The 13,312-nt window shown below is 38.9% G+C and overlaps 1 protein-coding gene across 3 annotated transcripts in view; it reads right to left on the bottom strand.

Moving 5' to 3' along the window:
- Positions 1-13,312, bottom strand: part of drosha (drosha ribonuclease III) — a 216,738-nt gene that overhangs the window by 159,786 nt on the left and 43,640 nt on the right. For all 3 annotated transcript variants that reach the window (XM_041814120.1, XM_041814121.1, XM_041814119.1), the window contains exon 16: positions 4,143-4,250. In XM_041814120.1, the coding sequence (XP_041670054.1) occupies positions 4,143-4,250 (108 nt within the window). The remainder of the gene's footprint in view (positions 1-4,142; positions 4,251-13,312) is intronic.

Here is a 13,312-nt window from a genome sequence, read left to right as displayed (position 1 = left end):
CACAATAATGCTGAATTAGTAGGAGCACTGAGCTTGTCTCTGTGCGACAAGACGGTCCCATGTAGGGGATCTAGGCAGATTTACACATGTGGCGTATTCCTTCTATTTCTTGATGATGGATTTAACTGAACTCCAGGGAATGTTCAGTGCCTTGGAAATGTTTTTGTGTTATACCTCTGACTTGGACCCTTTAAAAAAATGCATTTGAGTTGCTTGGAGTGTTCTCTTGTTTTTCCATTGTAATGGTAGCCAGGAATTCTGATTAATTAGTGACTTGACCTTCCAGACACAGGCATCTTTATACTACAACCAGACACATTCACTGCACTTTACTAACTGTGAGACTATTAGCACAAATTGGCTGGACCTCTGTCTAATTAGGTCAGTTGCTTTGAAAAGGGTGAATATTTATAGAATCACTTCTTGTACCTTATATGTTTCGTTTAATTTGCAGTACTTTGTAGGAATCTGTTTTCACTTTGACACAAAGAGGTTTTTTAGTCAATAATCCCATCAATAAAAGGGTAAAACATCCAAGGTACCATATAATGCAGGCACAGAACTGTAAGCTGCATTAATGTCCCATTTACTGAGATCAAGAAAGCATTTAAAACACATGGAGGTGGGAGTGGATTATTCAGCTGCTACAAGTGCAGGAAAAGGTTTCAGTGTGCATAATTTCTAAGAGTACAAAAGTGAAGTTGGATGTAAATATAAAGTCTGGTCTGAGACATAACTAAATGAAGAGTATGGCTGCTAAAGCTCAGCAGGAGTCCACTTCTCTGACACTGATTTTGACACTTGAAGTGACGCAACGAGAGGAAAGATCAGAAGCAAACTTTTGAAATGTGTGCCTGTGCTGCGAGCACTGGTCTGTGTCCATCTAAGTGGAAAGTACAGCTGTGTGCATGTATGCGAGAATTTAAAGGATAATTGCCGTGCGTTACAAATCTGGTCCTATTTCTTTGTAGTTGGGTCAGTTACCAAGGTTCTGCTCCATTTTTTAAAGGAAAATATGGATATTTTTAAGCCTAAATGACTACTGAAAGACGGTAGATTAAGAGCAGATTGCTTCAGCTAGAAGCCATGAAACCACCTGTAATGTCTGCAACATGATAGCTGCAGGACAACGGGCTGAAACAAAGCAAAGTCACTGAAAGTTCATATCTACTGACAGCTTGTCATTCTAAGTCTTGTTATTCTTGATACCTAAAATACAAAATCATGACCCCTATAGAGATAGATTGTCAGGTCTTCTGTAAAATGTTTATTTTGCACACTGAAGAACACTTGTGTCATCCTGAAGAAAACTTTACTTGTTGTTGTGTGATTTTAATGATTTAAATACTAAGGTTGACTCTGAAAAACCATAATAAAACAAAAACATCTTTAAATGGTTCTCGAAAGCCTTCTGAAAGTTGGGTAAAAACATAAAAAGGTGAAACTGTATTAAAATGGTCATAGAGTTAAAACACTGAGCTCTCCTGACTTGGCCTACAGCAGGTTTAAAATTGATTTTAATATTTTATTGATAACTTTTTGGGTTGTTCATAGTCTGGCTGCTGGTTAGACCCTAAAGATACCAGGGTATGATTCAGTCTTTATAGCTGATCAAAAAGGAGAAAGTGGTGTTCACAGGTGAGAAAACACAGAGCTGTTTGCAGTGAGAATTCTCAGTCAGCTCAGGGAGTTCATCTGACATTTATTTGACATCGTTGTAAGCCATTTATCAATAAAAATGCTGTGTGAGTTCAGCTTCTTAAAAGTAAGAATTTGCCCTTGTGTTGTTTATTATTGTATGTAAAAGTCCAAGTCCAGTGTGTCACTACACCCTGCAGAAGGCGCGAGCCAATACATGTTGGTGTATTTTAATGTTTCTGGCATTTTGAGTGGCTGAACCTGGATTATTTTTGCCATTTTTTTAAATTTTCCCTCTTCCATGAATCTTTCTCTTCCTGAGCAGCAGTGGTTTGAGGGACACCAGAAGTGCTCCAGTTTGTACCTCTTGGTTAGTTTGGAAGTTAAGCTGCACTCTAGCTGTAGTTAAGATCAACCTAATGTCTCAGTGGTGCAACCAAACAATAGCACAACTGAAGTAACAACTTCATGATTTTCTACATAGGGTTCAGTGCAGAGTTTACACCATAACTTATGACATATCTACCCAAAATGACTCAAAAAGCCAAAAAGTGATGGAGGTTAATGCCATGTTTTTAGCTTTTTCCTCCATCGTGATGACTTTGCGACTGCATGTCTTGTACACTGCATCATATAATCATGCGATGAAGCACCAGTGCATACGCCTGGTTGGGCTTGGATTAATCGTGAGAGCTGGTTAGTGGGGGATTTAGGGGGTAACCGTGCTTCAGCACTGTACAGGGCAACTGGCCGTCATGCGAGAGCTTGAGGAAAAGCTTCAAGTTGCTATTTTTCTTTCAGATACACTGTTAGACACTCTTACACTTTGATATACAGGAGCCCATGTACAAAATGACTCAATGATGTCCAATCGTCTAGATAAGTGATCATCAACTGGTGACCACATCAGGCCTGCCATAGTTTCTCATCCAGACCTCGGAAAACTTTTAAAATCAGAAAAATGCGCAGAGAAAAAATATGTTGCAGTAATTAGGGTATGTTATTTTAAAACAATCCCCAGACTTTATAACATCGGCTTAATGTCAGTCATTGTTAGTGAGTATGCTGCATGATAAACACAAATCCATTAGTTTGTTCTTGATTAAAACTGTTGTTTTCCGTGTCAACTGTCCACTTCAGGCACTTTGAGAGTTCAATTTTTCCTGCCATAGTACCCCAACAATAGACTGGTTTCCTGGTTTGACTGGTTTTTCCCACCAATCATAACAGAAAGTTTCAACCATCAAACCCAGTGATGGACAACATGCCAGCCCCAGACATATGAAGCCAAAATATTGCAATGGCCTCCTGTTGGTAATTGCAGTTTGGGACTCATCTCACCTCCAAAAGCAAAACATTATTTATAATTTTTTTAAATAAATAAAATAAAATAATTAAAAAATAAAATGTTTATTTGACCAAAATGTATTTCATTTTAGTTTTTGTGAGGTCCGGCCCTTTCGGTGTCTTCCAAGAAAAAAGCTGGCCCCTGTTCAAATGTAGCTGATGACCCCAATCTAGATTAGTTGCTCTGTCAGTAAAGAAGGCAATGTAAAAAAATATATATCAAGAGATATTCCCAGCTAACTGTCATTTGTTATATTTTTATTAAGGAATTTGAGCTCTCTTTTGCTGTTTGTATTTGACTCCCTGTTCAGATGAAAAACAGCTTTAATTTTGAAATTTTTAAATGTTACAAAATAGTTAAAGGAACACTTAAAGAGTGAAATGTTTGGCATTATGAGGTGTAGATTAATTTGAGTCATTTAAAGGAGCACTGCTTTACTATATTTACTATCACCACTAGAGCAGGAAGATGCTCAGGTGAGTAGTATTCAGTTGCAAACTTGCTATAGCACCTTACCAAGGGATGTCAAAGACAAAATAGCACATGATTTACAGGATAAAAAAACATTTTAGGCCTTAACTTCGGACCTTAACTGAATCACAATTCATGGAAAAACACCCTCTGTTTTTGTTTGTATTGTCTTTTTTTAAACAATTAGATATGCTTATTAGATTCACTCTTATTTATTGCTGTTGTCTCTGTCTTTACAACTGAATCTTTTAGCTGTATTTTTGCCTTTCAATTGATTCATTGGCTTTGATTTATCATATTGCTTTCATCTTGTTTAATGCTTTTTTATGCTTTTTAATCACCCTATATTGCTTCATCTTACCTTCTGTGTTTAACCTTTATTTGGGGCTGTTATCTTTTCTCATTTGCTTTATTAGCTTATCATTATTTCTGTCTTTTTTTTGTTAAGTTGGTCTTCTTGGTCTCAATTCATGAAGTTAGGATCTTATATCATCAAGCCCATCGTTTTTAAAGAAATAATCATAACCATCATTATTATGTAAATGTTATGTAAACATCAGTGGGTGCTTTTTTGTGACTGAGTTCGTGTTCTGCTTGCATTTGCGTGTCATATTGATGTGTGTGTATTGCAGCATGTATGCAAGTGTCAGTTTGTGTGCATGTGAGCCCTTGATGGCTGTGTTACCTGACAGACGTCGGAGCGGATGCCGGTCTTCCAGAAGCCCTGACTGCTCAGCTCCACTGTCACCTCGCGGCGCATGGTGTTCTTCTGACGGATCTTCTGAAGAGCTTCCTGCCAAACAACCAGCCAGTCAATTATTGATCCGCCTGAGCAAAGCCATCAGGGACAGCTCCCATCCTCAAAAACTCCACCCCTACTTCACCTCCCCCCCTTCCCTCACTGCTGCTCCCCCCTACACATAGTCTGGCACATGCAATAAAATGAAACCTCCATGGTATGACACGCATACAGCACAGCAGTGGACAGGAGCAACAGGGGAAGTGACAGCTCGGCTGGTGCCGGCTAATTGAGGCCCTGCTATGGATCTGCGTGGCTGTGGGCAGTGCTGGAGCTAGTGCTGGGTGTAGGAGGGATGATAGTGAGGCTTCAGTCCCAGAAAGCACGAGCTGAGACACCTGGCTGCCCATTAGGACCACCGCGCTAGAGCCTGGAGGTTTCTCCATCAGCAGCAGCAGGAATCATTATAGACACTCACACAGTAAGGCTGGGAGATAGAACTGGAACCAAGAATATATCTTTATTATTTTTAACTAAATAGAGTTGTTTATCTAGATATTTTTATTCTGTAAAGAAGGAAAAATAAATATCAACACATTAGATATCACAGCAATAGAAGTTGTTGCCACTCAGTTTTGGGTCATTTATTTGTCTAAATTATTGAAAAAAGCAGGCAAACTTCTTCCCACTGTTTAAACTGCAACACAAGTGTTGGCAACACCTTCAGTTGGACCAGTATTTTTCCGATATTATCCATTTGTCATGAAATCATATCACATCATATGTCTTTTATTGCTTCTCATAATTTAAAATGTTCTTAGAACGTAAGATCTATTGCATTCCCTTTTAATTGTGTGATGTCTTTGTTGACCTTTGTGCTCAAATTGTCCTTGCCTTCTTTATTGTTCCCTGAGTTCCTGCCATTGCTATGTCTGTTAATGGACTTTGTAAACATCTGTTTTTAAAGTCTTCTAAAAGAAATTAGTACAGTAGTCGTACTTATTATCTAGAAAATAGGGCTGTCAAATGAGTACTTTTTTTTATTCTATTGTGAAGCATTTCTTACAATTTCTTGGTCTGAGAATCAAATAAGGTCAAAGATGTATTTTATGAGGGTGCCTTATAGATATATTGTTTAAATCAGCTGCACTGCTACACCAATGTGATCTGATTCTGTGGCTTGGACAAAACAGACAGTTACAAAGTGACTATTCTGTTAAACACAATGTTTAAGACCCTTATGCTTTAAGACAATAAAAATGCTCCTAAATTGAGTATAATTGGCACTATCAAAACTCTGATTTACATTATACATTTTAAATAGATTATCTTGAGGCCTAAACCCATTGTACTGTTTGTTGTTCAGCAGCCTTAGGCCTGGCATTCAATTCAACATCAAATAAACTGTACTGCTTCAAACAACAGTCTTACCCTGTATATAATTTGAAAATATACCAATTTATCTAGAAAATTTGACACACTGCCCAGCCCTACCAGAGCCTGGAGGTTTCTCCATCAGCAGCAGGAAGAATCATTATAGACACGCACACATACACTGCATCATGTCAGCTACAGCACAGAACTGGAGATTCAGTCAGCAGAGAGAGAAGGGGGGGGTTAGTTTGAGACAAGAGAGTCCTACAGATAACAACCAAGATGGGAGATGTATTGACAGACTGCACCTCCTAAATGTGTGTGCGCACCAAAACGTGTTTCATTCAACTGAGACGCTATCGACTGCGTCTGAGTTCGCCGTGATCTGCCTAAAATGGAACGCCAGGAATTTTTGACTCGCAGAGGAAATAAGAACAACAAAGGCATGAATAAATAATGCCATCCTACTTTGAACTGCGCATCAAAGTGAACACGCTCGCCCACGCGCAACACATGCATGCACAACCACACACTCACAAACACACAGAGCTAATGTTTCCATGGACAGCCAGCCACTGTATATGGAAAGCAGTAATCACTGCAAAGTGCGAATGATATGTAAATACTTTATTTATGCTGGGCTCTCTGCAGGGTCAGGGAGTGGACACAAGTATGAAAAGTAAATAATTAACCAGGATGGGGAGCGCATGGAGACTAACTTTGTGCCGGTCAAAGAGACAAGTCACGACACATTTGACTTTTATCATCACGTCCTTTTGCCTGAGAGGAGTGTTTGTGTTGTTTTGGATCAGACGGAGGTCAAACACCAAAGACGCTGTCTGAAATTCACTGCATGCAGAATGCAAGAGCACATCTGTGCCATGTTGGCTCCCTTACTTACTTTTGTTTTTGCACATCAGTTATGTGACTTTGGTTTATCCTCATATCCTTACAGTGTCTGAGAGATGCAGAACGAGAGTACGTTAAGGTTTCTCTACATCGGATACTTGCTCATATTTTTCATCTCATTAGTGTAATTTTATCCTCATAAGGTGCAATAACATCCCGAGGTCCTCTGAAACTGATACCTTATTATCTGCCTCTTTAATATCTTTTAATGTCTATTATGGATGGACTTGGATGTGGCTAAAAGTGCTGAAAGTTGTTATTTTCGTCTCAGAGAAGCACAATACAACACTGTTCAAAACATCCACTAGGCTGAATTAGAAAATGACTCTGAAGCTACTGAGAGGAGTTTTTATGCTGTTATGAAACAGACTGAAATTAATACTGATGGCACTTCCTGACCTACAAAAGCAATAGACCATTAGCAGCAAGATTGATTATTTCAATGTAGTTACTTTTAATGTATGGAACTGCTGCAAAGACATAGGTGTCAGACAAAATGTTTAGCTGCATGCAGCTAAAATAGATAGATTTTTTCAAAAACAAGTATTGGTGAAACATATAAAGTCATGAGCATATGTTTTAGGCATGCAGGGTGCTAAGGATTCATCACAGAGCCCCATGTGCCACAGCCTGGGCCAGAAGAGGGGAAGGAAGGCAGCCAGTCAGGCTCGATACATGTATGTCGTTCTGCAAGATCAACTGCATTTTTATGTCCAGGCTTCTTCACCCCTTGTAATAAGCCTGGACAGCATCGTCTGTTTTCAGGCCCTTTAGACCTTCACAGAACAACCAGGGGCTTGGGGCAGCACTAATACCTGCTGAGAAAGTTGCCCAGGTCGTGCTTACCCCACGCTAAAGCCGTGGACTTTGTTTATCTTTCAAAGTAGATTATTTTCTCATGCTTCCAGTAAAGTGCAAAGACATCTAGAGCACAACCAGGGTTGTTTCAATCCTTCTTCCTGCCTTATAGTGCTATCAGGCAGGCTTACTCGCCATTACACGCCTTACTTCAGTCTCAATTTTTGGCCCAAACACACCTAAAACTTATGCATATGTGACTGTTAATAGAAAGAAGAGTTGTTTTAATTAAAAACACTTCCTACTGGTGTACAAGACAAAAATCAAATAAAAAGATAGGCTGTTTTGTCAACAGGAGTCATCAAAATTGACAGTTGAAAGTTCCTTACAGAAGCTTTAACTGACTGATTATTGTTCCATCATTTTTACCTGTGCCTGGTTGTCATGTGCTTCTACTACCACACAATTGCTTTAGCATATTTGAAAGCTGAAAGTTCTGGTGATCAGATGATTATGAGTGTTCACCCTCTTAAACTGTAAGCTAATAAGATTCTGTCACTGACTTATTCGACCAATCATCATGCACCTGTCATATTCAAATACGTTGTCGTTTCAGAGTGGCTGCTTCAACCCTCCTCCACCCCAGCCACCTCCACTCAATCCATCCTCATCTAATCCAGATCCTCACAGGTCCTCTGCTGATCTCTTCCTGCATACCTCAGTCTCCTCCTCCAAACCACCTCATTGGTGTCTTGGTCCAGCTTCTCAGAAGTCTACTCCTCATCGGATCCTGCATCCCTTATCAATACCTGCACCGATGTCTGGATTCCATGAGGGGAATACCTGTTTATTTGATATTATAACTGCAATTGTAATTAATAATGTGTAATGTTTACCTGCTAATATAGTCACGCTATCATCAATATGCTATACTGTTTCTTTTCTTGTATGTTTGGTCTTTTTTAATCCAGACCCCGTCCTTTCACAAGTGAAGGTGTATACATGCAAACATTTTAATACAATATTAGCTATTTTTTGTCTACCTGTATTTACCTATTGTAGGTGCATTTTTTTTATTTATCAAGTAAGTTTTTCAACCGAAGCTTAACTTATTTTAAATTTTTAATTCAATGCTGGCATTTAGCACAACTAATGGCTGAGATTGGCAAAGATTAGTTTTGAAATGCACATCCCTCGAGTCATGCATTAAATAAAGCATCATCATACTGGCTTGGCATGACATCAAAAATCTGTACCTATGGACCAAAGCATTATCTCTATCTTAAAGCTTTCACTGAAAAAGTACTGATGACAAGCTAATGTTACTGTGAATCCTTGGTAGTGGGTGTTCAAGATGAAAGTCTCTTAAATCTGAGCACAGATTTTCAGACATTTTGGAGCAAATTTTCAGAGGAAAATCTGAACATTTTTTTAGTAACCTTGATAATATTTCTCCTTGGAGCACACTTTGAGAACTCAGCTGTTATCGTAGCTGACCACACAGAGGTTGAACTCTCAAATAAAAATTGCTTTGGATAAAATAAACCTGCAGCTGAAAATGTAAGACAGACCTGCAGAAAAGAAGATATACTGTAAAATATACAAAAGAATGCTGTCACCTTTTTTGACCACTGTTCAAATCACTTTCTTATTGCTTAAACTTTTGTTAAGGATAAGCTCTATAAAAAAATTAAAGGTTTAAGAGCTGAATCATCATATTGGGCTAATTTATCTAACACTGGGATCCTCATGAAAAATGCAGTCAGCAGTGGAATCTGCTGAAAACAGGGTCATTTAAGTTCTTGTGTGGTGCTGGTTGAAGCCCAGGCTAAAAACCAAAGGAAAATCTGCGGAAAGAGTTTAAGAAAGCTTTTTGAAAGATGCTCCTCACACAGCTCAACTGAGCTCGGCCAAATCTGCGAGGAAGCATCAGAGCAAATCCCCAAATCCACATATGCTGAGCTGATAGAGACGACGCAGAGCTGAATTCACTGCCAAAGCACTGACTCGGGGCTGAATACTTATTCAAATTAGAGATATGACATAATAAAGTAGAATACTTCTCTATAATTGCTTCTTTATTATTCTTATTTTTGTATTTTTATTTTAAATGAAGCTGGAGAACAGTTGATCCTGAGTTTCTGCTTCCTTTTAGCTAACTGTACTGAAATATGATGAATAATAATACAGAAACTTATACATTTAATTACAGTGCTTTTGATTGGACTATATATGCTCATGAGTTAACATACATATACTGACTGCATAATTTATATTGGTATAAGAATTAAATATGTTAGATTTACAAGTATTAGCAGAAAGCATTGTTAGTATGTGATTTTAATTGCTACAGTAGAAATGCTATCACACAATTTCAGTTTTTTTCCTTTTCATGTCATGTTGATATCAATTGCTCTTATTTTTCATCAACACTTATTTTTTAAATATGTTTAGCATTTTTAATACATGGCTTTCTTATTCAAGAGTCTCATTTAATATATATAGAGGCTTCTAGTACGAGGAAACTATCTTTTATTAGGATAGCAGAATTTACAACCCCAGTTCCAAAAAAGTTGGGGCGCTGTGCAAAATGTGAATAAAAACAAAATGAATTGATTTGCAATTCCCATAAACCCAAATTCTATTAAAAAGTTTTGCCTCAGTTCATTTTAAATGAGCTTAGGCCTGGAGGAAAAGGTGGCGCTTCTATATCCTGTTCATTTATGGCTTCCTCTTTGCATGATCCAGCTTTGACTAACGCTTGTCAAACTATGTTGACAGACAGTGATTCTGGAAGTCTTCTTGAGCCCATGCAGTGATTTACAGAACAGAATCATGCCTGTTTTTAATGCAGTGCGGTCTGAGGACTCAAAGATCACAAGCATCCAGAGGTAACTAAAAGTCCTGCTAAAGGCCTTTTCCCTAGCACAGATATTCCTCCAGATTCTCTGAATCTTCTTTTGATATTATGGACTGTAGATTATGGGATAATAAAAGTTTGTGCAATTTTACATTTAGGAACATTCTTCTGAAACTGTTCCAGTTTTTCAAGATACAGTTCTTCACAGATTGGTGAACCTCTGCCCATGTTTACTTCTGAGAGACTCTGCCTCTCTAGTTTATACCCAGTCATGTTACTGACCTGTTGCCAATTAGCTTATTAGCTGCAAAGCTGTTTTTCATGTGTACCACTGCTTTTTGTTGCCCTGTACAAACCTTTTTGAGATGTGTTGTTGCCCTCAAATTTAAAATGAGCTAATATGTGTCATGAAACGGTAAAACATCTCAGTTTCAACATCTGATATGTTGTTTATGTTCTGTTGTGAATTTAATGTGGGTTTAGGAGATTTGCAAATTATTGCATTCATTTTTATTCATATTTTACACAAAGCACCAACATTTTTGGAATTGGGAATGTATTTAAAAGTCTTATTAATGCAGGAAAAATGAATTACTATAGTGAGAAATTGTGGTTTAACATATACAGAGATTTCTGTTAATAGTGGGAAGTTGCCTTTATTATTGGGCACAACTCTCCCAAAAATATCCAAGAAAAAAAACTAATGAGCATTTTGTGAAGAGGATATCAGTCCATGTGTATGTTTGAGGCCCAGTCAAGCTTTTGGCGGAAAGAATCACACAAAATCCATCTGGGCAGCACACAGTGACAGTCTGCATGATGCTCAGTGCCATACCATCTACACCCACGCATGCAATCCTCTGTGCATAAGATCTGGAAAAGGGTGCAGAATCAAATGCCAGGGTGTGAAGGCAGCTTCTAGCCATGGCGTGCACCTTTGGTCTCCCTGGGAAAACAATAAAAAATGCAGACTCCAGACCGAGCCCAGAGGTAACTAAAGATCCTGGTAAAGATGCTGAGAACACCTCTGACAGGCTGGTTCTTAATGGTGGAAGATGCCCATCAGAGCTGCAGACGCTTAGACTTCCACTGAAAGACCATTTAAAGCTCCGGTGTATTCCCTCGGGCATTAAATGAGTAGCGATGCCACGCTGCCATTGCAGAGAAGACACACTGACATGGCTAATGCTTGTGGTGGAGCCTGACGGACCAAGTGTGTGAGTGTGCATGTGTTTGGCTTCGTTAATTGCTCCGGTGCAGGTTGACAGTGGGATTGTCAGGGCCTGTTAGCGGGACAGCTTCACCGGGCTACCTGGGAAACAAGCTAATTGAGCTCTGAGTTCTTGCTCATTATTGGTTCAGAGTGCATCAAACACACCAAAGGAAAGGGATCTGAAGCGTATTTAAAGCCTTAGAAAGTGCAGAAGTGTATCTAGTGGAGGAAACTTAGTAGCAGTCCTGACAGGAGATATATGGTGGGATAAAGCTACTTGAGGCCACAAGCAGCACCTGTACTCTCTGATTCCCTGAAGCTACACGGTCATTACTTCACTGAACCCAAACCTTTCCATTCTATGTCCCATGTGGTCATTTGACCTTCATGTTAAACTCAGGAGAGCTGTTACACGCGTTTTATTCAGAGCTGCAAATTCATCTAAATGATGTGTTATTAAGTGCAGCCTTATCAATCTGGGATTTGAAGTCAGTTCCAGTGTTAGAAGAACATTTAAAAAAACAAGATTATTGATGTTAAAACCAATAAGAAAAAATCTTTTTCAATGTGTGCTATGCAGCATTGACATGACTATGGAAAGATGCTGCTGCACATTTAGAAGTATGCAAATTATCATCAAACACCTTAAGTCTTCAGTGTCTGATTTGCAAAATTATTTGCTTTAAACTAGCTAAGCAGTTACCTTCTCTCACTATGGCTTGTGTTTCTTCCCTCTCCTCTCCCGTTCTCTCCTGCCTTTTGTGCGAATGTTTTTGTCCTCCTTAAGCGACTACGGCACATGTAATAGATTTAGCTGAAGGCAAGGGTTTCTCAGTTGGAGGCATGGCCTGCACCAACAACTCAATGCATTTGTTTGCAGCAGGAGTTGGCCAGTTTTTCAATGATCTGTTTACATCCCATTAAATGTTAAATGTTAAATCTAACATTTAAAAAACTGATAAAAAGAATATATTTTTTTTTTACTTAAAATGCATCCATTCCAGGTGTCGTGATATTTTGGTACTTTGAAGTAGGGCTGTATAAGATACTTGGTAGTTATATTGCACTGAGGATACTGGCAAGGAAGCTAGGCTATACAGCTCTACAGACAAGTACAGTTGTCCTGCATAGTTTGGCGAGTGTTGTATTGAAAAGGGCCAATGTTTGCTGAAATGTATGCTATGCATGTAATTTCTTAAGAGTTTTATTTTTCCTCCAGAAAGCGTCTGTTGTACAATGCAACAAGCAGGCTCTATGATGTATGTGTTATGTGCAGGCGTTCTGCGCACGGCCATATGGAGTGCAGTTTTTTTATTGAATAGAATTCTTCATTCAAAGCTAAATTGAGGTGGGGAAGGTGAACAGCACTATCAGTCTCTACTTGATCTGGAAATGCTTAGAGGGGTCAAAAATGTGCAATGACTGGGACAGAAAAATTGTAGTCCATGACAAGTAAGCTGCACAAAATATTAATGAGAAACAGCAACAGAATGACAGTTTTTGAAAGAAGTTCACAGGAAATGTCTGCGTAAACACAGAACCACAGAAAACAACTGAAAACACTGTCGTATATATGCCAAGCCTGTAAGTGGCACTGTAACGCTGCCATGGAAATGTACCAAAAGAGAGGAGAAGATTACAGAAAACTGCCACAAACTTTCTCCTGGTTGGCCTTCTGGTTGTTCTCCGAGGTGGATTTAAGAATATCTGATGTAAAATGATCTCAGGTGGCAGTAAAGAAGCATCAGATTTTGCTGTAAAAGCCATAATAAGCTCAGTAGCTTCTGCAGCATGAACACAACCCTGTAATCCGTAATCCGCCATTGCTGTTATGGTTTGATTTGTGCACGCAGCGTAGGTAGGCTACGCTTTGTATGGCGTAATCATTTCAAGAAAGTAACGGTTGGCTGTCCACCTGGAGACAGAAAGCGTATACAGATTTGTTCACTCTTGGACCCGGTT

This window comes from Cheilinus undulatus, linkage group 19, assembly GCF_018320785.1.
Source record: "Cheilinus undulatus linkage group 19, ASM1832078v1, whole genome shotgun sequence".
Taxonomy (NCBI): domain Eukaryota; kingdom Metazoa; phylum Chordata; class Actinopteri; order Labriformes; family Labridae; genus Cheilinus; species Cheilinus undulatus.
Note: the sequence above shows the minus strand (reverse complement) of the source record. Positions and strands in the feature narration are given on the sequence as shown.